General features: G+C 41.1%; 3 protein-coding genes across 8 annotated transcripts; 2 read left to right on the top strand and 1 right to left on the bottom strand.

The window, feature by feature from the left end:
• Positions 1–312: 312 nt before the first annotated feature.
• On the bottom strand, positions 313–17097 carry gramd2b (GRAM domain containing 2B). Of its 3 annotated transcripts, none has more exons than XM_032579713.1 (14): positions 16990–17097; positions 14957–15079; positions 13617–13704; positions 12598–12667; positions 12331–12434; positions 10465–10560; positions 10289–10360; positions 9174–9263; positions 7801–7897; positions 6811–6948; positions 6352–6427; positions 5891–5995; positions 1601–1685; positions 313–750 (listed from the first exon to the last, which is right to left on the bottom strand). In XM_032579713.1, the coding sequence occupies exons 1-14, from the start codon at positions 17076–17078 to the stop codon at positions 709–711; spliced, it is 1275 nt and encodes a 424-aa protein (XP_032435604.1). In that variant the 5' UTR covers positions 17079–17097; the 3' UTR covers positions 313–708. The 3 variants fall into 3 exon arrangements, with proteins under 3 accessions (XP_032435604.1, XP_032435605.1, XP_032435606.1); XM_032579714.1 differs by having other exon boundaries at positions 1601–1682; XM_032579715.1 differs by having other exon boundaries at positions 1601–1679.
• LOC116730462 (uncharacterized) lies at positions 10372–16615 on the top strand. Of its 3 annotated transcripts, none has more exons than XM_032579720.1 (4): positions 10376–10397; positions 12359–12445; positions 13060–13100; positions 15496–16615. In XM_032579720.1, exon 4 carries the CDS (start codon positions 15581–15583, stop codon positions 16268–16270), a length of 690 nt encoding a protein of 229 aa, XP_032435611.1. In that variant the 5' UTR covers positions 10376–10397; positions 12359–12445; positions 13060–13100; positions 15496–15580; the 3' UTR covers positions 16271–16615. The 3 variants fall into 3 exon arrangements, with proteins under 3 accessions (XP_032435612.1, XP_032435611.1, XP_032435610.1); XM_032579719.1 differs by having other exon boundaries at positions 13060–13104; XM_032579721.1 differs by lacking the exon at positions 13060–13100 and having other exon boundaries at positions 10372–10397.
• LOC116730461 (uncharacterized) lies at positions 17026–22080 on the top strand. 2 transcript variants are annotated; one of them, XM_032579716.1, is made up of 3 exons: positions 17026–17118; positions 20503–20605; positions 21047–22080. In XM_032579716.1, exons 2-3 carry the CDS (start codon positions 20585–20587, stop codon positions 21929–21931), a joined length of 906 nt encoding a protein of 301 aa, XP_032435607.1. In that variant the 5' UTR covers positions 17026–17118; positions 20503–20584; the 3' UTR covers positions 21932–22080. The 2 variants fall into 2 exon arrangements, with proteins under 2 accessions (XP_032435607.1, XP_032435609.1); XM_032579718.1 differs by lacking the exon at positions 17026–17118 and having other exon boundaries at positions 20186–20605; positions 21047–21254; positions 21342–22080.
• The last annotated feature ends 4428 nt before the right edge of the window (positions 22081–26508 follow it).

Here is a 26508-nt window from a genome sequence, read left to right as displayed (position 1 = left end):
TCTCATTTTCATCCCTGAAAATAAACGAGAAAAAAAATAAACTCACGTTTTTTGATAAAAAAGGTTTTGTGTTTCTATCAAAATTAGTTTGATGTCACACGAGTCAAATGATCAACAACCGGATGTTACTACTGCTGGAAACCATGAAGAAGACAGGAAGTGGTTGGACGATGGCGGCGCTGCGTGATTTTTTTAATGACTTATTACATGATCAAACTTATTTATGTTTGATTTTAATTGAATTAACTGAATTAATGGAAACACTGAAATTACAAAACTCTGTTTTTCGACATTAGTGTGATATCAACACAGTTTATATCAACACAGTTTATATCAACACAGTTTTGCGTACATTTGTAACGGAAACGCAGCTACTGATTCCCACCAGCAGCTCCACCTGTGAAGATGTGTTTTGGCCTAGTCAAAGCCAGTTAATTGTTTACATTGATCCAGTTTGGTTCTGATTGTTTCTTTACAGTTATGAGATGCAGATTCTTCCCATGCAGGTAGAGGGCGACGTCACTGTTTGTTGTTTCTAAAAGTAGGCGTCAGTTTCACTGCCAGCATGAATTTAACAGAAAATCAATCAGTTTACAGTTTGGTTAATTTCTCAGCGGGTTCCCGTTTTACTGCCTGCATAGAATAAATTAAATATTCACAGTTTATGTACAAAGCTGTCAGCAGCTTTCATACTGGTTCCCAGTTCAGTCATGCAGCTTCTTCCAGCAGCCTCTGCAGATTCTTCTGGACCTGAAAACACAGACAGTCTGTCAGGACGATTCTGAACATATAAACATAATAAATGACTAGATTAATGTAGGTTAGATTTGATTATTCATACAATCAGTATGAGCACAAAAAGTTATGATGTAAATTATACAATTAAGTATTTTATGAACAAAGTTAATCTGTAAGGTTTGAAGGAAGATATGCTCACTACACATTTAGTTAGAGCTAAATACTTAGCTCGCTAGCTCAATATTCCATATGGAGCTAAATATTTAGTTGGTTAGCATTTAGCTTCAAATAAATACTTAGCTTGCTAGCTAAATATTTAGTTTCTACCTAACAAAATATGTATTTTGAAGCTAAATATTAAGCTTTAAACTGTGATATTTACACAGTTTCAACATCTTTTCCCCTAAAGACGGATTAAATAATCCAAATTACTGCTGTTATTTTGTCACAGTGTAACTTTAGAAGCGATGCCCTGTAGACGTGCGTCAGCCTGAAATGTTGATGTTTCTCAGAAACGCAAAGTTCAGACTGAGGAGATAGTCTGATCAGATCACTGACTATAAATGTTTGATTATTGCCAATCAGAGAGTTTTATCTGAAAAGCCTACCTGCTTTTTTCTCTACATGCAGTTATGTCTGTGAGTTGGAGGAATAAAACTATTTCCAGAGACCAAAGGAGAATTTTTTGGATTGTTTAAAAGAAAGAAAAGCAAAATATACAAGAGAACCAGAAGATCTGCTGTTTCCAGTGACGGCATGATCCGCTGATTTCTGGAAAACCTTCTTAATTTGACCCTGCAGATGTTCAGAACCTGTTAATCATCAAGAGATGACGAGTTTTAATGGGATTAGGAAGACAAACCTTCTCCAGTTTCAGCAGGTTGATGGTCAGCAGTTCAGAGAAGAGCTCTGTGTTCACATCAGGACTCCCAGAAAGAAAACTGCTTCTAGGAAAACACACACGGACACACACACACACACACACACGCACACACACACACACACACACACAGAGGAACATGGGAATCCTCCGAAAAATTCTGCATACATCAGCAAATATCTCCAGTTACAGATTTCTGGACTTTTCTTTATACCAAATGTCGTCCAGAGTCAAAATTAATGCAAACCAAATGTAGGAAAGATTTATTGGACCGATACCAACACCGGTGCTGGTATTGGACCGGTACCAACACTGGTGCTGGTATTAGACCGATACCAACACGTGTGCTGGTATTGGACCGATACCAACACCGGTGCTGGTATTGGACCGATACCAACACCTGTGCTGGTATTGGACCGATACCAACACCGGTGCTGGTATTGGACCGATACCAACACCGGTGCTGGTATTGGACCGATACCAACACCGGTGCTGGTATTGGACCGATACCAACACCGGTGCTGGTATTGGACCGATACCAACACCTGTGCTGGTATTGGACCGATACCAACACCGGTGCTGGTATTGGACCGATACCAACACCGGTGCTGGTCTTGGACCGATACCAACACCTGTGCTGGTATCGGTCCGATACCACCACCGGTGCTGGTATTGGACTGATACCAACACCTGTGCTGGTATTGGACCGATACCAACACCTGTGCTGGTATTGGACCGATACCAACATCGGTGCTGGTATTGGACCGATACCAACACCTGTGCTGGTATTGGACCGATACCAACACCGGTGCTGGTATTGGACCGATACCAACACCGGTGCTGGTATTGGACCGATACCAACACCGGTGCTGGTATTGGACCGATACCAACACAGGTGCTGGTATTGGACCGATACCAACACCGGTGCTGGTATTGGACCGATACCAACACCTGTGCTGGTATTGGACCGATACCAACACCGGTGCTGGTATTGGACCGATACCAACACCGGTGCTGGTATTGGACCGATACCAACACCTGTGCTGGTATTGGACCGATACCAACACCTGTGCTGGTATTGGACCGATACCAACACCTGTGCTGGTATTGGACCGATACCAACACAGGTGCTGGTATTGGACCGATACCAACACCTGTGCTGGTATTGTAAACTGATACCAACACCGGTGCTGGTATTGGACCGATACCAACACCGGTGCTGGTATTGGACCGATACCAACACCGGTGCTGGTATTGGACCGATACCAACACCTGTGCTGGTATTGCACCGATACCAACACCGGTGCTGGTATTGGACCGATACCAACACCGGTGCTGGTATTGGACCGATACCAACACCGGTGCTGGTATTGGACCGATACCAACACCTGTGCTGGTATTGGACCGATACCAACACCGGTGCTGGTATTGGACCGATACCAACACCGGTGCTGGTATTGGACCGATACCAACACCTGTGCTGGTATTGGACCGATACCAACACCGGTGCTGGTATTGGACCGATACCAACACCTGTGCTGGTATTGGACCGATACCAACACCGGTGCTGGTATTGGACCGATACCAACACCGGTGCTGGTATTGGACCGATACCAACACCGGTGCTGGTATTGGACCGATACCAACACCGGTGCTGGTATTGGACCGTTGATACCAACACCGGTGCTGGTATTGGACCGTTGATACCAACACCGGTGCTGGTATTGGACCGTTGATACCAACAAGTGTGCTGGTATTGGACCGATACCAACACCGGTGCTGGTATTGGACCGATACCAACACGTGTGCTGGTATTGGACCGATACCAACATCTGTGCTGGTATTGGACCGATACCAACACCTGTGCTGGTATTGGACCGATACCAACACCTGTGCTGGTATCGGACCGATACCAACACCTGTGCTGGTATCGGACCGATACCAACACCGGTGCTGGTATCGGACCGATACCAACACCTGTGCTGGTATCGGACCGATACCAACACCGGTGCTGGTATCGGACCGATACCAACACCGGTGCTGGTATCGGACCGATACCCACACCGGTGCTGGTATCGGACCGATACCAACACCTGTGCTTTTATTGCACCGATACCAACACCGGTGCTGGTATTGGACCGATACCAACACCGGTGCTGGTATTGGACCGATACCAACACCGGTGCTGGTCTTGGACCGATACCAACTCCTGTGCTGGTATTGGACCGATACCAACACCGGTGCTGGTATTGGACCGATACCAACACCGGTGCTGGTATTGGACCGATACCAACACCGGTGCTGGTATTGGACCGATACCAACACAGGTGCTGGTATTGGACCGATACCAACACCTGTGCTGGTATTGTAAACCGATACCAACACCTGTGCTGGTATTGCACCGATACCAACACCGGTGCTGGTATTGGACCGATACCAACACCGGTGCTGGTATTGGACCGATACCAACACCGGTGCTGGTATTGGACCGATACCAACACCGGTGCAGGTCTTGGACCGATACCAAAACCTGTGCTGGTATTGGACCGATACCAACACCGGTGCTGGTATTGGACCGATACCAACACCTGTGCTGGTATTGGACCGATACCAACACCGGTGCTGGTATTGGACCGATACCAACACCGGTGCTGGTATTGGACCGATACCAACACCTGTGCTGGTATTGGACCGATACCAACACCGGTGCTGGTATTGGACCGATACCAACACCGGTGCTGGTATTGGACCGATACCAACACCGGTGCTGGTATTGGACCGATACCAACACGTGTGCTGGTATTGGACCGATACCAACACCGGTGCTGGTATTGGACCGATACCAACACCGGTGCTGGTATTGGACCGATACCAACACAGGTGCTGGTATTGGACCGATACCAACTCCTGTGCTGGTATTGGACCGATACCAACACCGGTGCTGGTATTGGACCGATACCAACACCGGTGCTGGTATTGGACCGATACCAACACCTGTGCTGGTATTGCACCGATACCAACACCGGTGCTGGTATTGGACCGATACCAACAACGGTGCTGGTATTGGACCGATACCAACACAGGTGCTGGTATTGGACCGATACCAACACATGTGCTGGTATTGGACCGATACCAACACCGGTGCTGGTATTGGACCGATAGCAACACCGGTGCTGGTATTGTACCGATACCAACACCTGTGCTAGTATTGGACCGATACCACCACCGGTGCTGGTATTGGACCGATACCAACACCTGTGCTGGTATTGGACCGATACCAACACCTGTGCTGGTATTGGACCGATACCAACATCGGTGCTGGTATTCGACCGATACCAACACCTGTGCTGGTATTGGACCGATACCAACACCGGTGCTGGTATTGGACCGATACCAACACCGGTGCTGGTATTGGACCGATACCAACACAGGTGCTGGTATTGGACCGATACCAACACCTGTGCTGGTATTGTAAACCGATACCAACACCGGTGCTGGTATTGGACCGATACCAACACCTGTGCTGGTATTGGACCGATACCAACACCTGTGCTGGTATTGGACCGATACCAACATCGGTGCTGGTATTGGACCGATACCAACACCGGTGCTGGTATTGGACCGATACCAACACAGGTGCTGGTATTGGACCGATACCAACACCTGTGCTGGTATTGGACCGATACCAACACCGGTGCTGGTATTGGACCGATACCAACACCGGTGCTGGTATTGGACCGATACCAACACAGGTGCTGGTATTGGACCGATACCAACACCTGTGCTGGTATTGTAAACCGATACCAACACCGGTGCTGGTATTGGACCGATACCAACACCTGTGCTGGTATTGGACCGATACCAACACCGGTGCTGGTATTGGACCGATACCAACACAGGTGCTGGTATTGGACCGATACCAACACCGGTGCTGGTGGTGGACCGATACCCGCATGGGTATCGGTCCCAAGTAGAACTGGGATGATGTTAGCAAACCAACGTTTATTTCCTCCTTATTGCTGTTTGTGTTTCAGTTGGATGCTGGTCGTCTGGTTTGTTTGGTCATGTGACACAATGTGTGTTTTTGTAGCGTGTAAATTATAGAGAAATATGTTGGTAAAATTCTGTTTCCTCATTTTAAACACGGATCTCAGCTAAAAGCTAGAAAGTTTTCCAAATTATCCAACCTCTTTTCTACACATTTAAGTTTCTCAAACTAAAGTAGATTTTTTTTAAAAATAATTAGTTGAAACGATTGAGACTGAAACTCACTCGTGATGCGTGAAGTCGTTGATGGAGCCGAGCGTCGTCAGTTTCTGCTCCAGTGAAACGATCCTGAAGGCCAGATAGCAGGAAGACAGGACCAGAACGCAGACCCTGAGGGGAACGGAGGGAACGGAGAGGGAACAGAGAGGGAACAGGGAACCGAGAGGAACAGGGAACGGAGAGGGAACAGGGAACAGAGAGGGAACATATATTTTATATTAGCTAAATATTTTGCTAGCTCAGAGCTAAATATTTAGTTTTGTAAACTAAATATTTAGTTTTCTAAACTAAATATTTAGTTTTGTAAACTAAATATTCAGTTTTGTAAACTAAATGTAAACTTGTAGACGTTAATTCTGTACCTTTACCAACGGGACCCAGTATTATTCTCTCTCTGTGTGTGTGTGAATGTTTAGTAAACAAATCAGTGAAATATTAATTTGAATAAAAGAACGACTGAATCTTACAGAAACGTGTAGATAATCAGCAGAGTGTTGAGAGAAACGGTTTTCATGACTCTGCTGTCGAACACGACCTCCGAACCTGGAAACAACCAAAAATACGTTTAGTTTTTAAAATTATTTTACTAATTATGACTGTTAGCCACAAAAAACATGGAAAACTCTTCAGAATCTAGTTAAATCAATCATGTATTTCAATCTAAATGAATATTTAGGAATATGAAATTTGGCTTAACTTAAAACATTTTAGGTTCATGTTTTTTTAATCTAAAACAAAAACTTATTGTGGAAATGTTTTGTCCTTGTTGATTTGTTATAAAGTGCAGCGTCTTTATCAGAGCATCCTGGTTAAAGTTAAAATGGCCGACATTTTCTTTTAATGTTTGTTAATTCATTCCTTTCAGAGGATGAATCAGCTGAAGATTCATCCGGGTTGTTTTCTGTGAACATGTGAGCAGAACTCACTGGACCGGAGCGAGTTCTGCGGCTTCTTGGTGCCGCTCTGCTGGTTCTGATGCTGCTTCTTCACTTTGTGCTTCTGCTCCGGAGAAGACGAGTTCCCTTTTTGTTTCAGTGCGTCCAGGAAGTGAGGAATGGGCAGGTCTGTTGGAAAACGATTTGGTTAAAAACTCAAATCCAAAGTCGATTTTCAGAGTTTTTGTTCTTCTACAACTTTTTGTTATTTTAATCAGCAGATTCGACTTTTAAGGCTCTGATGACAGACATTCCTCCGAATTATTGATGAAAAATTAGCAGATTTAGACACAATGCTGCTTCACACACTATTGGACAGGATTTGGTTTAAAGCAGCCAATCCCAGAGCAGCATTTATTTTCCTGGCCACTGATTGGTTGAATAAGGAAGACTGTGAGTGTTAGCTGCATTAGTGCTAAGACGGTTTCCACTCCGCATATTAATGCGTTTTAAGGTACATTTGGTGTTTGAACATTAAAATATTCAGTAATAATTGTTTTTAAATGGAAACTCAAATATTCTCATTTTATGTATTTGTCTAAAACTCCTGCGAATATTAAGGGATCCACATTACTTTTTAAAAACACTGTTATTGTTTCTTCTCAGTCAGAAATAATCCTAAAAGTTTTCATTTAAATTCTACTTTTAAATGATAATAATTTGAGAACATTTCTGTTTGTTTCATATTTTTATTCAAGCGCTTTAATCACTTGTGGTGTGCCTCAGGGCTGCATCCTGGGCCCACTGCTGTTCCTAAACAATACGATGCTTCTGTGCTACGCTTCTATTATTCATTTAATATTTTCAACATTTCCAAAATGTTTAGTGTATCAAATTCATCAGATGTTCAAAGCTTCGCCCAGCGACTCCCTCCCATCTCACCGCCAATATCTGCTGTTCGTTGTCCATGTTTTAGTTTCAGAGCATCACACTCTGCATGTGTGCTATGAATGCTGGGTAATGTGTAATGTAAACACACACCGGCTATCTTATCGTAGTCTGGAGCCGGAGAGTCGGAGCTGCTGTTTTCCTCCAACTCCTGCCGTCTCTGCCTCACGTCCAGGTCCACAAAATTACTCTGCAGGAAAATTACACACAGCTGAAAACATCGTCCTCATCCTCATCCTCATCCTCATCCTCATCCTCATCCTCAGGCGTGTTGTTACAACTGGCTGCACAAATATACATAAAACAGTCCTTGGCAGGAAGGTCCCCAGTTCGATTCCTGAGTATTAAAGCCAGTATAAGAGAATTTAGTGTTTTGAATTACCAGAATAAAGTCATAATATTAAAACAATAAAATCACGATATTATCAGAATAAAGCAGTAAATGATAACACAAGAAAAAAGTCCTAATAATATGAGAATAAAACTGTAAAAATACAAAAATTAAGTTGTAATATGATGACAAAGTCAGATAATGTATGAATAAAGTTGTAATAATAAAAGTCATATGAGAATAAGATTGCAATAAAAATGATAAAATTACTTTCATGACTTTCGTCTGATAATTTTGCATCTTTATTCTGGTAATAGTTTGACTTTTTTCTCTTGATTTAAAAAAAAAAAATTAACTTGCACTGCAAAAACTCAAAATCTTACCGAGTAATGTTGGTCTAGTTTTCACTCGTTAGTGTTCATCTTAAGAAAACACTAACTTACATATCTAACTTTTCAGCAAGAGCTTTTTTAAAGTCAATAATTCATTAATATTGATGAAAATGTTTCATTTGCAGATCATTTTGTTTGTAACATGGAAAAATGTCCTGTTATTATTGAAATAATCTGCCAACGGAACCAGGACTCTTTAAATTAATATTAAGAAATTATTGATTTCTAACAAGCTCCTGTGTCTTGCTGAAAAGTTACCTGTCAGCGTAAGAAGTGTAATAAGATATTTGCAGGAGAAACTAAACCAAACTTACTGGTCAGATTTAGTGATTTTGCAGAGTCGTCTGGACCTGAAACTCTCTGGCCTTTTTCCTGCCAAGCTAATAAGAAATTAAGGCCAATCTGTAAATAAACTAGGAAAATCTGAATAAATGAGAACATTTATGACTTGAACTCGACTGTTTGGGTTTCCTAACAAGTTCAGGATGGATTAGCGCTGCTAGCTAATCAGTAACCACTTCAATCCTGCTGCTTTAAAAGCTGCAGTCTGAGGCGCGCAGGCGGTGATAACTGGTGGATAACTGGTTTGAACTGGTGATAACCGATAATCTATCGGACTACAATAGACCAGTTTGATACGAAGTGGCGAGTCGGACACCAAACAGGCCTGCCAGTGATTCCCTCTGTGGCCTTTCACAGGTCAGGTTGTAAAATGTTGAGTCATTTTGTGACCGTGAACTCACCATAGGAAAGGGGGTCAACAGCGGCGACCTCTGACCTCTGAAGCTGTGTTTAGCTGAGGAAGGAACCGGGCTGTTGCACGGACTCCTCCCCTGTGAACGTCAACACAACCAGAAGCTGCAGGTTCAAATATTACGACTCAGATTTGATGTTTAAATGATTTAATTTAACATCAAAACGTTCAAATAAAGCAGCGAACTGGGAGAAATCTGCCAGTTTACATCAAATTATTGGTTATTTATTGATAAATTATGAGTTTTCATGTTGCACATCAGGATCTCTGTTATGCAGGAAATCATTTGTTGAATTCATCTTAAAAGCCAAAATATTTTAAAGAAAAGAAAATTTACTCTTAAAGCTGCAGGATGTAACTTTAACTAAATGTTTTACTCATTTGTTTATGAGACAGATAATCTGTGAAATACTGATCTCCTCCACCTTCTCCCAGAGCTAACTATGAACAACCAATCAGAGCCAGGAGGCGGGCCTTAGCGCTGTCAATCACCCTCCTCACTCTCTTTTATGCTGCAGATAGCATAGCCAGCCTTGACTGCTAACGCTAGTTAGCGTAGCTACGGATGACAGTGGAAAAATGGTTTTCCTGTAACGTTATATTGTTTCTCTGTCATCAGCACATTTAGCAGCAAGTAAACGAGATTGATTGACAGCACTAAGCCCCTCCTCCTGGCTGTGATTGGCTGCATTTCTTCAGACGGTTATAGTAGCTCAGGGGAGATCGATCTTTCCACAGATCAGTCGAATAACAAACCGTCACATCAATTTGAACAAATATGTAAAAACAACAACATACTTTTTGAAATAAGAATTTCATGCTGCAACTTTAAATGATCTATCCTGATTAGAATCTAGTTTTTAATTTCTAGCTCTTGTTTCAAAGTGTTTCAGTTGCTGTTTTATTAATATTCCATGAAAGAATGTTTCACTAAAAACAAATTTATAAAGTATTATTCTTTTGCTTAATTTCAGTTGAAACAATAAAATATTTATTAGCAGATTTACTCTAATCAACATATAAATGATCAGCAACTGAAACCAGAATGAAGCTAACCTGCTAATTTGCTCTCCCTGCTTACTGACATGCTTTACTCCATCTCACCTCTAGGTGGAGACAGACTGACGTCAGGAACTTGTAGGTGTTGTCTCTGGACAGGAAGGAGACGAACAAGTACTGTGGCAACAGAAAAAGAAACTCTGCTCATCCACCAGTCAGTATCAGCTGATTATAGGTTATTGAACAGGAAGTGAGCCGGTTGGGTGCGTTTGATTTCTCACTCTGTCGTTGGTGGTGGCGATCACCAGCGCGTTTGGCAGCAGGATGGCGGTTTTGGTCTTTTTGATGTTGGTGATGGACATCACTGGGATGGCAATCTGAAATAAAAAATATTTTCAGCTAATCCACATCTGGAGTTGGTTGAATTATACAATAAAACTACTTCAGGGATTTTAAAACGTTTAAATTTATTTCAGATTTACTCTAATCAACATATAATACAGAATATATATGATTTAATTTTGTCATGTATTTTTTGCACTGCTTTCATATTACTGAAGCTTGTTGTGAGAACTATTTACCCCCTGGGATGTTTTACTCTTTTTATTGCATTTATAAATCTATCATAATCAACAAAATTCTGTTTTTTTGACAGAAATGTAAAAAAAAAAAAACCCTATAAAGTCAAATTGAAGTAAGATAAAGATAAAGACACTTAAGCTATAATATTTGGGTGTTTTCATAAATATTCACGCCGCTCCAGTCAGTGTTTAGTATCTGTGCCTCCCAGCAGGGAGTCTGTGTGGATCAGTCAGACAGTTTTTCTTCCTGCTAAACTGTTGGTAGGAATCAGCTGTGAACAGGCCAGGGCTTTGACTAGGCCACTCCAGAACCCTCTCTGTGTAGTTTTAACTGGACATGCTTTAAAGGGGGGGAACATTTATTCACTTATTTTATGTTAAATGTTTTTGATTTTTAAATTATTTTGTAGAAATGAGCTTTAATTTTGGCACTGAAGAATTTTTTTGAGGTATTTTAATTTTTTTAATTTATTTATTTTTACAAAAATGGCACTCGATAAAAAGTTATGTTTTGATACTGGTTTGTCAATTGGTGATATTTCTATGACTTTTTACTTTGTCTTTTTATGAAACGTTTCTGAACTGCCTTGTTGCTGAAATGTGCAATACAAATAATCTTGATTGATTGATTGGAAAAAGCCAAATGTTGATCATGATTGATTTATAAAAGCAACAAAAGGGTAAAACATCCAAGGAGCTGAATACTTTTTATAGGCAATGTAGATATTGTCCTGATCTTTGGTTGTTAATTAGTTTTCTAATTAGTCCCAGTCTGCTGTCCCAGTCATCCCAGTATGTAACCAGCTCTCTTTATCTCACATTGTAACATTTCTATTACAAATATGCACAAATCATTGTTGATATTCTGCTAATAACAACAAAACAAAAACAATTTGCTATTGAGGTGTTTCTATTGCATAAGGAACGCAATTAAAGTCACACAATAATAAGTTTAAGTGATAAATCGTTAAAAACATGCCGTGCCGTCGTCCTACTACTACTTCCTGTCTTCTTCTTCTTCATCTTTTCTACTAGTACTAACATCCGGTTGTTGATCTTGTGATTCCTGTGCTGGGGAAACTGTTTCCATTGCACTTCTGCAAAATAAACTGATTTCAATACAGCCACAAAAAAACCCTCATCCCAGCCAAAACGTTTTATTGGAAAAAGTTGTTTTTCTAGAAATTGCTGTTTCCATTAAGCTAATTGCAATTAGCTGCGCAATGTAAGCTCAGCTTCTGCTAGCTTTTTCCCTCTTCGTGCATTTTGTTTGTTCTTGCTCTCACAACCCGGTTCCTAAGTTCTGATTTTATTAGTTTTTCATTAAAGTTTCATAATCTGCTCCACTAACAGCAGAATCCATCATCACTATCCTTGGATATTTAACTGTTTGGCTGTTTTTCAGCTCAAACTTACTTTAATTTGGTTTCTGGGAATGGATTCAGTTTTTAGTTTATAACAATATTTAAGGTGAACCAGAAACTTTTAGTTCCAACCAGAACTCTACAGTAACAACAGGCTCTCTCTCTCTGTGTGTGTGTGTGTGTGTGTGTGTGTGTGTGGTACCTTGGTGTCTTTGCCAAAAACCTTGGAGTGGAAGCAGATCCAGTGATCGGAGACGAACATCCGGCCCTGGTACAGGATGTCTTTCTGCAGGGCGCAGGTGTAACCTGGCAGGCAGGTGAGTAAACCTTTTATATAATATAATGTTTAAAACAGGGAATATTTCAGCTGTTTCACGTCATCCTGGCTCAATAAAGTGGAATCAGACGTTCAGCTCTGATTTAAGGTTCATTTAAGGTGGAGCAGAGAGTTGTGACTGTTCAGACTCACTCTGTCGGAGCTGCTCCTCTTTGCTGATCTCCTTAAATATTTTATGGTACTGACAGTTGCTCTTAGAAATCTGCAACACAAAGAACAACGGAGAGCAGCGCTGAGAGCTGACCGAGCCGAGCAGCTTCCTGTCTAAACGTCACTGAGAAAAATAAAAAATAAACATCAGTGAGAGAAAAATTAAATAAAAAATAAACATCACTGAGAGAAAAATAAAATAAAAAATAAACATCAGTGAGAGAAAAATAAAATAAAATAAAAAATAAACATCACTGAGATGGAAAACTGGAAGGAAAAAGATTATAAAAATAACAGAAATTGAAAAGATTTACTGATGAACTGGTTAAATATTTTAGGTTTGCATTCCAGTTGGTTTGTGTGACGACATTTTGACATTTTAACATTTTGTAAGTTTTGTGGAATTCCACGTTAACTTTGTTTTTATTCATCTTCTTGGAGCAGAAAACGGAGAACTGTTGTGTCTTCAATGACTTCCACTATCAGTAGGTCTGTTTATTTAGTTACACACCTGAAACAACACACACACATTCACACACACTTTTCTATCACATGCCAGCGACTCGACGTGTTTAGACACTGGACACTTAGATTGTCCCTAGGAAAAAATGAGCACCCCTACATTTATAAAACTATAATTTATTAGGGTAGAGAACCTTTTCTTCACGAAGAAAAGAGAAAACCTTTGAATAAATGGGTCATAAAAATGTTCTGGAGAGACAATATTAACGCTGGAAGAAATGTCTGTTGTTGATCATGTGATGCAAAAAATTGTTTCCGTTGTAGTTTTGTGAAATAAACCAATTTTGAAAAAAAAGAAACCCATCTGATCCCAGCACCAAAACTTTTTATCAAAAAAACGAGATATTTTTCTACATTTTCTTGCTCCCATTAAGCAAATTTATTTTCAAACTGTCGAGTTACACAGTTACCTACTCAGTGGAAATGCAGCTACTGATCGTAGGCCTGGACAGAACCAATTAATTACCGATCAGACTCACCTGGCTGTAGTGGAACTTCTTCCTGTCTACCTTGGACTCCGGGTCGATCTGGACCTGAGTCAGCATGCAGTTGTCTAAAGTTTTTGACCTGCAGAGATCAACAGAGAGAATTATTACCCAATATAAAAATACAGTTTTAGTCCTCCATACGTGACTCTTCACTTCCTAATTTACTGCTAATGTGTTTTATAGGTTTAAATAAAATGTCTTTATACACATTAACATAAATCCAACATGGAGTGTTGGGCACACCTCTGCTAATGAGCTAACTGTGAAGCCAACACTACCTTTAGTGTTTGTGATAACGTTGAAATATTTAGTTATTAGCATAAGCATTAGCTTATGCTAATAAGCTAATGCTTATTAGCATTAGCTTATTAGCATTAGCTAATGCTTATGCTAATAACTAAATATTAGTTTAGTTATTAGCATATTAGCATATTAGCTTATTAGCATAAGCATTAGCTTATGCTAATAACTGTGTTGTTGTTGCGCTTTAGTGTTAGCAGATAAATGTTTATGATTACTGCTTTAGATTTGGGCTCAGTTGGTGTAGTGCCCACATGCTAGCATATTAGCATTATCGCCTAAGTCATATTTATATCTGTGTATTGATCTGCTTCAATGCTACATAATCAGGCTAACTACTCATGACCTCAGCCTTTCAGGACATTTGTTTCAGTCCAAAATCTGCATCTTTTCCATATTTTATTGCAAAAATGCTAAGAAATAACTTATCCAATATGCTATGAGGCTAACACTGTGGATGCTAATGGTTGCCCTGGGTTCAGTTCCCAGTTTTTCTCTTGTTCCTCCTGATTTAATTATTATTGAATAAAGACCACTGGTGCCCACCTTTCCCCAAAAATATATTTCTTTCAGGTTAGCATGGAGTCCACCGCCGCCAACAAAGGAGGCATAAAATAATGAAATTCACACATTCAGTGAGCAAAAATCTGTTCATTTCTTCTGCATTTTAAGCAAAATTACAGTTTTTTTTATTCCAGTTCCAGACGGATTTTTTGGCTTCACCTTGATATTCAAAATTATGTTTAAAATAAAAACGTGACATAAACAAGCTGTGTGCTGTTAGTACTGAAAGCATGTTTTATGTAAATGAATTTATGAATATTTTATATTTCTATAAGATAAGAAAATACTTTCTTATTCCCACAGATGGGAAATTTAAGCTGTGGCTGCAGAAAGTGGACAGAGAAAAACTGAATAAAAAACTAGAAGAATTTATATATAAATATAATTTTGTAATATTGGGAATCCTTGCTTTGTCCCCCAGAATGTTTAATTAAATAAAATTGAATTTAATAACCCATGGTGGATACCTGACCAGCTGCGGTTTCCTCCTGCCTGACGGCTCTAGTTGCTCCTGATCTGCAGCCTGCAGAGAATCTGAAAACATCCTGTTGATTTTCTGATTCTCCTCCATCACATCCTCATCATCAGAACTGGACATAAACAAAACAATAAAAGCAGAAAATATTAACCTGCAAACAGCCGATAGTCATGCAGCTCTTATGCTGCTGTCCATTTTAACTCACCAATCAGCCTCAGTTCATTTTAAGATTCGTTCTTTGTACAGGTAGCTCATTTGGAGGCGTGGCCTAAAGTCTACCTGCAGCTGATCAGCTGAATGAATAATTGACTCTCCTGGCAGCGACTAACGGCTGCAACATGAATCCTCAGTGGATCCTCCTGAATCATGTTTAAGATGCTCAAAGCAAACAGGTTTTGTTCCTCAGCAGGTTTTTAAGCTCATTTAGTTTTTATTTGAGGTGATTTTAGTGACATTAATGTTGTTTTCTGTGGATTTTCTATATTTTAAAATGTCATGACTTTCAAAATCTTTTATTTTTATCTACAGTTTTGATGAAACGTAAAAGTTTGGAGTTTTGAACTTTCATAGATCAGATTTTCTTCTGATCTTTGCTCTGCTGGAAAAGCCACAGATGGTCCTGGAACAGGTTCCACCTGGAGGACGGTTTGGTCCTGGAAGAGGTTCCACCTGGAGGACGGTTTGGTCCTGGAACAGGTTCCACCTGGAGGACGGTTTGGTCCTGGAAGAGGTTCCACCTGGAGGACGGTTTGGTTCTGGAACAGGTTCCACCTGGAGGACAGTTTGGTCCTGGAAGAGGTTCCACCTGGAGGACGGTTTGGTTCTGGAAGAGGTTCCACCTGGAGGACTGTGTGGTCCTGGAAGAGGTTCCACCTGGAGGACGGTTTGGTCCTGGAACAGGTTCCACCTGGAGGACGGTTTGGTCCTGGAAGAGGTTCCACCTGGAGGACAGTTTGGTCCTGGAACAGGTTCCACCTGGAGGACGGTTTGGTCCTGGAAGAGGTTCCACCTGGAGGACTGTGTGGTCCTGGAAGAGGTTCCACCTGGAGGACGGTTTGGTCCTGGAAGAGGTTCCACCTGGAGGACGGTTTGGTCCTGGAAGAGGTTCCACCTGGAGGACGGTTTGGTCCTCCAGGTGGAACCTCTGGAAGTTCTGCCCTGCCGGCAGCCGGACTCTGTTGGACCAACTGGATCGCTCTTTGTTGCCGCTCTCAGCCTGAACTCCCTGATGCTGCAGACGTTTCCTGCTCTGATGCTGCTGCTGCTTCTCAGTGGAGGTGATCATCAGTTCATGCAACAATAGTAAAATGTTTGTATTCCAGTGTTTTCTGTTGACAGGGAGATTTCCTTTCTACAATCTCCACATGCTTTGTTCAGAATGAGAGATTGCTGCAGAATTAATCTAATCAACACTGTTGCTCCATGTTGCTCAGGGGGAGGAGTTGTTGCACAGTCAGCAGCTCGATGCATCGACTGGTTTTCTCAGGTTTTGTTTGTTTTGTGTTTTTTTTCCAGTTTCAGTGATAACTGGAATTTAAACTGGAATGCAGGTAAAATGTCTCTGCATACGAATTTATGATTGGATTATTTTTGCTCTAACTCAGAATAAATAAACTGAATTGATGCAATAAAATAACATCTGAAAACGGCACCAAAATGTGAAACTATGAGAACTCTTCACCAAACTGAACCGGCAAAGTTTGCAACTTGCATGTTTTTTCAATTTGTGAAAAGAAGTTTTTAAGCTGCTGAATTATCATTATAATCAGAAGTTGTTTGTTGCAGCTCTGTTAATGTCTGCAGCTTTATCAAAGACATCAAATTTACAAAGTGTAAATTCAGATCAAAATCAGGATCTTTCCTGCAAAGCTTCCAAAGTGAAAGTCTTGGTTCACTTTCCATCATGCAGCTTCTACAGAACTCCAACTTTACTTTCCAAATGGACTCATCAGACACTTGAAGTCATTTTTAACGCCGTGAAGCAGAGATAATAACAGTACATCAGCTGTTCCCTGAACTCACTGATAATCTCGGCCTTGCTCGGCGGCTCCTCTGCTGCTCGTCCTGACATCCTCCTGAGACGTCTGCTGCTCCACGCATTCCTCCGTCATCTCAGCCTGGACGTCCCGCTTCCTGCCGCCGAGACGTAAGGTGAGCCGCGGCTGTACCTGCACCCCCTCCGTCTCACATGTCCCGGCCAATCAGACTGCAGGATGGGGTGGTGTGTGTGTGTGTGTGTGTTTGAACCTTTGATCGGTGACATTTCACCCTGCAGTGTTTGGAAACTAAACCTTCATCTTTTTAAAAAGTGGGCAGCCTGGAGGTGTAGAGGGGAAACAGCGAAGCTCCTTCCTCTTCCTCAAATTACAGCAACAACAAAACATTTCAGACACAAACTGGCTGAAATCTAGGCCACATTTTACAGTCATAGGTGGAAAAAAAGTAACTGGCAAAAACTTTTTTAATGTTTTCTAGAAAAAACAAGAAAGTTTCTGAGCTCCAAAAGTGAAAACTTTGCTACAAAATCTCTGAAATGTTTAAATTAATCTTAGAAATTTTGTACAAAAACTTTAGAATTTTTCTTAGTTTCAAAAAAAGACAAAAACTTTCTAGAAAAAAAATCTGAACATAGATTAATCCTAGAAACCTCGGAAATTTTCTTTTTAGCTCCAAAAGTCAAAAAATTGCCTGAAAAAACAAACTTTAAAATATTTAGATTAATCTCAGAAATCGTAATTTCTTTGCTGAGTAGAAATTTTCCAACTTTTTCAACCTTTGAAATTTTCACACCAGAACTGAAGAGCAGAAATAAAACCTGTTGACTGGTGGATTTTTTTTAGTTTCTGTTTATTTACGGACTGATGAACCAACTTCAGCCCCTCACAGATCCAACCTGATGCACTTTGAAACGCAAACAGAGACGAACCTGAAGCCAAATCTTTACTCCATAATATTTTGAATGGAGCCTGAAACATAAAATCTCCTCAGATTTTTCCTGCTGCCAACAGGAGGCGATGATTTCTGCACATCTGCTCCTCTTTTCTGCTGATTAGACTGATAGATTTTTGCTGTTCTCCTCCACAGACTGACCTTCACAGGCTGCTCCAACATCCTCCCACCACTTCCTGTCTTCTTCTTCATTTCTGCCAGTAGTAACATCCAGTTGTTGACCATGTGACTTGTGTGACGTGAAAAAAGTGTCTTCAGTTCAGATTTGCAAAGTAAACTAATTTCAATCTTAGTGCAGCTCTTTGTTTAAACTGCCGTGTTTCCTTTCAGCAGATTTATTTTCAAAATGTTAAATTGTGTAATTATCTGGCCAATAGAAACGCTGCTGCTGTTCTGGCCTGAATGAAACTTTTCAGGCTCAGAAAAGTTTTGGGAAACAAAAAACTTCCTGCAGAAAAAGTTTGATAAACAGCAACATTTGTGTTGCAGCTGAAGGTTTTGATCAGGACAGTAAATTTTTGTGGATCAGCTCGTGTTGCACCATAACGCATCAGAAACTCTGTGTTCCAGAACGCAGCGTTCTGGCTCAGCCTGAGCGTTTGTCTCAGGTAAACATGGCGGGGCATGTGGGTGGATGACCCTCCGCCCCGACCCCTCAGACTGTCTGCTGCTCTGTTTGTTTGCTTTGATAGCTGCTCCATTTACTGCTGCCCTAATTATCAGGTGCTGTTTTTACGCTGCAATAGGCTGAAGCTGCTGCACAAACTCACCACGTTCTTCTCCTGCTACTCTCCGTTTTGCATCATTTGCTGGTATTTCTGCTGATCTGTTTGGCTGTGAAACTGTGATCAGTTCTTTTCTTTCTTTCTTGTGTCTCAGTTCAGTTCCTTTATTGTAATCCCAGAGGGAAATGTTTTGCATTTTAAACACAAAGTACAACAAAAAACACAAACAATATCAAAAACAGACAAAACACCAATTTATAAATATATAAACCTGAATTATAACTAACTATAGCAAGCGAAACTGTCGCCCTCTGTGCTCTGTCTGCAGTCAAATGTCTTATAAGTTATAATTGATAAAACATTTCTATAACAACTGAAGCTATCATAGCTACTGATTATATTATAAAATAGGATTATGTGCCTTGAGAACACAGTACTGTCACTTTAAGAGGGCTGTATTATTATAAAATCTACTTTGTTGAGATTTACGTCTTTCTGTCATGTTGATTGATTGATTTCTCTTTCAGTCTGATTCAAAATGACTCCTGAGTTGCAGATAAATGTACATGGAACTGACTGAACAGGATCAGGTGAACCGACCGGTTCTCTAAACCAATCAGTTTCCTCACAAAATAGAAACTGATTGTTTCACAACAATCTGCAGCTTTAAAGGAGCAGCAATGAGGACGAGATGAGAAACAGTGGGAAAGCTTTCCGCCTTTCTATGGGAGTGATTGACAGCGGTAAGACCCGCCTCCGGGCTGTGATTGGTTGTTTCTGACTGGAATCGCGTGTGTTTCTGCAGAATGATTCTCCTTGAACATTTTCATAATATTTTGAAAGTGACTAAACCACGTTACTAAGCAACGCTTAGTTTTTTTTTTCTGACCTGAACCCTCAGAGCCTCATAAAGACAGTTACAAAGTCGGCTTCTGTCGCCTGAAGATCATTTCCAGGACCAGAGAACTGAAGTCTGAGCCGAATCTGGAGAAACTCATTGATTCCTGCAGCAGGTCTGACTAACAAACCAGGAAGATAGAGACACCACCCAGTTCTACACCACCCAGTTCTACACCACCCAGTACTACACCACCCAGTTCTACATCACTCAGTTCTACACCACCCAGTTCTACACCACCCAGTTCTACATCACCCAGTTCTACATCACTCAGTTCTACATCACCCAGTTCTACATCACCCAGTTCTACACCACCCAGTTCTACATCACCCAGTTCTACATCACCCAGTTCTACACCACCCAGTTCTACACCACCCAGTTCTACATTCCTTCACTGAGCAAAGAGACTTTAAATGCTGCTGGTAGTTTATAAATCACTGAATATCTGCTGTTGTTATATCAACCTTCAGATCTCTCAGGTTCTTCTGGTTCTGGTTCTGGTTCTGGTCTGCATCCCCAGAACCAAAAATGGAGAAGCAGCATTCAGCTTCTATGCACCACAAATCTGGAACAAACTTCCAGAAAACTGTAAAACAGCTGAAACACTGAGCTCCTTTAAATCTTGGCTGAAAATCCAGCTGGTTTTTGCTGCTTTTGAAATGAAATCAATGATACATTAATAAATATTTAACAATGGAACTCGGCTAAATGTAATGCTTCAGCTGTTGACTGTTTCCTGTCTTTGTATTGTTGATACAGTCTTTTAAACCGGTTGGTTTCCAGTGAAACCAGGTGGATGGTGGTTTCACAGCATTTTTGCAGCTGAAGGAACAGAAAAATGCTTCATGTTCCAGTTTGACGAGAAGTTCTGACCCAACAGGAAGTAGTTGTTGTTGTTTTTTTATTGCTTATCGCAGCAGATGGAAGATCGTGCTGATCATCAGGTCGTGTTTCTTTGTGTAGATCATTTGTGTTTAGAGAAACTGAGAGGTTTTCCACCATCTCTCGGCTCCCAGCAGGTTTATAAAGACCAGGTGATCAACTCATGGCCAGCAGCTTCAGACAGGTGAGTGTTCAGCCTCATCCATTCATCTCTCTCTATCTGTTTAACAGTAAAACTGTCACTCAGCAGTTTGACATGGAAATCCTCATTTTGACAAACTTACCTGGACAGAACCAGCTGGATTCATATTTGACCAGTTTTTCTATCAAATCCTTTTAAAGTCTGGAAATAGTTCTGTTTTCTATGAATTTCATGCTAGATTCTTCTTTACAGTTTTATCAATGCATATAAATTATATTTTATTTTTGTTTGTTGCAGCTGAATCTGTGAGAAATAGAGATGTTTCATATTTATCAGATATAAAAACTCCAGTTTGTTTCCTTTATTGACTTTTGTAAATAAAATAATTTCTTTCTGTAAATTCTCCTCTGTAACCAGACGTATGTTTTATTACATGTAGTCTCCATCAATGTGTTTCTCGTGTTTGGTTTAACTTTGATGCAGGAGCCAAAGATGCCGAAGTACATCACCCACATCGATATTTCTCTGAACGGTGATGAGGAGCTTTGGTTTAGTAATAATGGCTACACCAAACTTCCTCTTGATCTGAACAAAGAAGCAGGAGGAAACGACGTCTTTCTCTGGTACAAAACCGGTGACTACAGAGCCATCACCAGGATCCAGTTTTCCTTCAATGATTGGATGAAAAAAGGTCTGATGAATGAAGGATACCACCTGGTCAATAAAGATCTCCACAACGGAGCCGGGGGCAGCAACGTCTCCCTGTGGTTCTTCAAAGGTTATACTGAGTGTGACGTCCCGATCGTGGAGCTGGACCTGTCCACTAACGAAGCAGATGATACCAAAAAGGTCCAGCCTCAGTGGGAGAGGTCAGCCTGCGATCTGAACCGGGGAGCTGGAGGAGATTGGATCCACCTGTGGATGAAGCGACAGCATCAAACCTACATCTGCGACATCCAGGCCAGTGATGGCGACATATCCAACTACGAATTGCTCCGTCAAGGTTACACCCGCATAGATGAAGACATCAACAGAGATTCGGGTGGGCCTGACGTCTTCATCTACTACCAGCAAACCACTGATGAGAAGAAGGCCATCACAGATCTGAAGATCTCCACTGATACGAAGGAGAGTCGTTTGGTGAAAGCCGGCTATCAGAAAGTGAAAACAAACCTGAATGATGGAAACAGAGGAACCCCGCTGTACCTGTGGTACAAGAAAGATGAAACCAACATACCTCCCATCACGTTCATCACTGTGGTAAATATAATGGCAAAGGAAGAGTATGTCAAAGCCGGCTTCAATGTCATCGATACGGATCTCAACCTGAAGAATTCAGGCCACAAAATGTTTCTGTGTTTTAAGTAAAGTTTGATCGTTTCTGAGCATGCTCAGTGAGAGCCAATAATCACCCTGTACTGATCACATCTTCTATCTGGAATCTGTGAAAAGAGTTTTCTCTCAAACATTTTCTCTGAATCTGATCACTGATCAATAAAGTTGAGCATCTGATCATATCTGGTGCGAATTTTATTATTTTATAACATTTATAAAGTAAACACCAGAAGAAGATTTACTTTGGTATCCAGAAACTTTTCATCTCTGTTAGAATCAGCTTCCAGTTACTCAGTGGTTCTGATCCAATATCCAGTAATATTGAGTCTTATAAAGTCATAACATGATGACAGTATTCTTGTAATTTTATAACTTTATTCAAAAAACCAAAACTCTCAGTCTGGCTCTCTGTTGAAGAGTTGAGATCAGAAATTATGAACCCGATTCCTGCCAGAGAAACGTATCGATCACTCTGTCAAAACATGAATATCACATATTAATTTATTATTTTCTCCTTAGGGAATGTTTCTTGCAGCAAGAGTAAAAGAGTATTTATAATTAGCTACTCAAGTACTGATCAAAACATCATTTAATATTTAAAACTTACATCATCAGATGGACCAAAATATAAAGTTAAGAGGAAATTTGGGGATTTTAAAGACCAAAAAGACAATAATTCATATAAGTAACAAAAAATAACAGAATTGGGCAAAATACAAAAAAGTTTTCAAATAAGTTTTTTCAATAAAAGCTACTTTTATTTATTTTTATTTATTTTATTAAAATCTGCTGGTGTGTCTCTGTTGAATATTTGTTTTTCATTCAGTGGGTAGAAAATTCAGAAATTTTACTCCAGTAAGAGTAAAAATACTTCATACTAAAATTACTTAAGTCAAAGTAAAAAGTACAGCATAGTAAAAATACCCTCAAAAGTTATATCTATATATATATATATATATATATATATATATATATATATATATATATATATATATATATGATATTAAGTGTGCCATGTTATTTTTATTATTTGAAAGTGCCATCAATTGAAAAACATTTTTTTGCATATATGAAAAGAACAAACATTTAAGCTAACACAAAAATTAAATTAAAAATAAAATACAAATTATTTGTATATGTATATAATGCATAAAGGTAAATACACATAAATAACTTTTCATCTCTAGCCTAGGTAAAAGTATTGCTCTTTAAAAAAAATTAAAATATGAATACTATATGAATTGAGAAATGAAGCCTAGGCGCAAATTCAAACTGGAAGACTCTTTTATCCCCACCGGGACCCGTTAATTGAAGCGACCTGCCCACAATCGTCGACCTATCAACGCCGGACCAAGCCACGTCACGTCCAATCACCGACCAAGTCCCAGCTGATAAGGACCTTCATCCATGGTGTCCTTCGCTCTCCAGCCGAGCTCAACCTGTTCAGCTGCACGCCTCAGCTCTCAGTCAGCCATCTCACCAGATCCTTTTCGTCGTCATTGCTCGTCCTTCCACCTCTAATGTCAGTCACAAAAGCCGCTTAGCCGCGGGCTCGGCGCCTTCTTTTCCTTCAGACGCTCCTCGATGGAAGAAGAGTTCCTCACGGTCCAGGCCTCATTCATTCCAGACAGCTTCTCCCGCCGCTCTCTCGCCGATCTGGGATCTACCGGCCCTCGCTCCTATGCCACCCGCTTCACGATCTGTCTCTGGCAAGTGGACACATAATCCCACCGTCTACGTTGCATACATCCCCTGGCAGCCTTTCTCCGCCCCGGCCGGGCCGCAACGTCTCGCTGCTTCGATCTACGCTGCCGTTTCCTCCCAGCTCATCGTCCACCATCTTCCTTTCCACCGCCAGCGTTCATCGCACCGCCTTCCCACTGGTTCCCCGCTTTGGCTCAAATCCGCATGGCCGCTGTCAGCCCGCCCGTCAGCACCTCCCATCGGACTTCCCACGCCACGCCCGCCTCGGGCTTCGGGGGTAAGACGTAGCCTTCACGTGCCTCATTCACTCTTTACAACGCGACAAAACGTAGGAACTTTATTAGTTTATCCCCTTCCTGAACTCGCAGGCCCTACTCGCATGCGCCTTTCAGGCTGCGTTCCAAACTTCATCATTCTTACATCAATTAGTTACATTGGGGGCTTCCGTACTTCCCATGCATGTGTTCTCGCTCTTTTTCGCAGTTAAAACTGCTTATCTGATGTTTTCATGTCGTGGCCTTTTTCTCCAAGCCGCCTTTAAACGCATCATGAGTGCTGAGACGCTCGCGCTGGGTTACCCCGAGGGCAGCGAAGGAGAGCGCAGGCGCGTTAGAACCTCGGCAACAATCAGCAAACGCAAAGAACCGTGCAAATGTTTCCCCAAACCAACCGACTGAGGCGAATAGGGCCGTTTGATACAGGCAATCATAGCTAAAAGTTCACTCTCATAAATACAGATAGCTAAAAGGCGACTCTAGCACTTCAGTTAGCTAAAAGGCGACTCTAGTACTACAGATGGCCAAAACGTGACTAGCAATTCAGTTAGCTAAAAAGTGACTCTAGTAATTCAGTTAGCTAAAAAAGGTGACTCTAGTAATTCAGTTAGCTAAAAAAGGTGACTCTAGTAATTCAGTTAGCTAAAAAGTGACTCTAGTAATTCAGTTAGCTAAAAGGTGACTCTAGTAATTCAGTTAGCTAAAAGGTGACTCTAGTAATTCAGTTAGCTAAAAGGTGACTCTAGTAATTCAGTTAGCTAAAAGGTGACTCTAGTAATACAGATAGCTGAAAGTCGACTCTAGTAATACAGATAGCTGAAAGTCGACTCTAGTAATACAGATGGCTAAGAGTTGACTCTAGTAATACCTTAAGCTCGTTGACAAGTAGCCTGCAGGCTACCGATGTTGTGGTACATGTTCAGCCTCGTAGATTCATTTCGCCCTACCCGTTAAATTTTATCCTGAGCCAGGGCGGTTCTCCGCTAATAAGCAAGCTGTCCCATTTTTTCATATTTCAAGCTTGTAATAGAGTGGTTTGTTGCCCCTAGTGGTAGAAATACAGATATACCTGTTCTAGGTATAGTTCTTAGTAGGCCAACTTATTAGGTGGGGTTAGTCAGAAACCCCTGTACTGTAGTAGCTGTTCTGTTCCTGCGTTCCACCATTAAAAAGACTTCGTCTCCACATTCCCTCTGCTTGTTCTTTCCAACCCCAGAATATCACAACTGGCGACGAGGATTTTTAAAGATTTCCACAGCGTGACAGAGATGAGCCTGTCGACAGACTTTGTGCGGAAGTAAGGGAAACAACCGTATGTTTTTTTTTTTTCTCCGAAGCTACAAGATTTAGCACCGAGAAGCTAATATGGCTATGCACGTGGGTCGTGTGGTTGAATATGATGAATCGAAGGAAGATTTTGAGTCATATTTGGAGCGTTTGGAACAATGGATGTTGGCTAATGATGTTCCGGATGAGAAGATTGTTTGCACTTTTCTCTCTGTGATCGGAGCAGATACATATGGGCTGCTAAAGAATCTTGTGTCTCCGAAAGTACCGAGCACGATGCAGTATGCAGCGCTCACTGCAGCGTTACAAGCACACTATAAGCCGACACCAGTGGTGATAGCTGAGCGTTTTTGATTCCAAAAACGTAACCAAAAGGAGGGGGAGCCAGTATCAGGCTACGTGGTTGCCCTGAGGCAGTTGTCAGCCACATGTAATTTTGGACAATACTTGGATGAGGCGCTGAGAGATCGTTTTGCCAGTGGGCTGCGCTCGGATGCTGCACAGCGTAAGCTACTGGCAGAAAAAGATCTTACCTTTTCACGTGCGTGTGAGATTGCCGTGAACATGGAACTTGCTTCAAAGAATACTATGGAGTTTTCTGGACACCATGACCCTCACCAAGTCAATGCCCTGACAAATGTTCAAATTTTTTCTAAGAGAGGATGGAAGGGACAGCACTCAAAAGAGGGACAGAACTCAAAAGAGGAAAAACATCAAATTAAGAGCTGGATGGGGTCTAAAAAAGATACAGCAACAAGGCAACCATGCTATCGATGTGGTGGAAAACATTCAGCACGCGACTGCAGATTTAGAAATGAACAATGTCATGTTTGTGCAAAAATAGGACACATTGCTCGGGCTTGCAGAAATAAAAAAAGCAGACAACAAACTCAGTATGTGGAAACGGACATCGAGGCATCAAACAGAAATGATGAAGCCGAACTTTTTGGAGTTTATTCGGTGTACTCTGTCGCTTCCAGTGAAAAAGGTTACACAGTGGACGTTTTACTGGGAGACAAAAACACCACCATGTTGCTGGACACAGGATCAGCAGTATCAGTGATAAGTGACAAGTATTACCAGTCACATCTCACCCAGTTCCCTATAAAACCAGTTGGGTTAAAGTTGAAGTCTTACTCAGGCCAAAGCATCGCTGTTCGTGGATGTATAGTTGTACCAGTACAGTATGAAACACAAAAGAGTACTTTACCACTGATCATTGTTCAGGGAAACAGGCCGTCCCTGATTGGACGAAACTGGTTAAAGAAACTACAGCTAAACTGGAAACAGATTTTCACAGTACACAAGGTACTAGTGCAAAAAGATGCAAAACCAGGATTACAG

The sequence above is a fragment of the Xiphophorus hellerii genome, chromosome 12 (genome assembly GCF_003331165.1).
Source record: "Xiphophorus hellerii strain 12219 chromosome 12, Xiphophorus_hellerii-4.1, whole genome shotgun sequence".
Classification (NCBI taxonomy): Eukaryota; Metazoa; Chordata; class Actinopteri; order Cyprinodontiformes; family Poeciliidae; genus Xiphophorus; species Xiphophorus hellerii.
The sequence above is the reverse complement of the archived record's forward strand: the minus strand, read 5'-3'. Positions and strand labels throughout refer to the sequence as shown.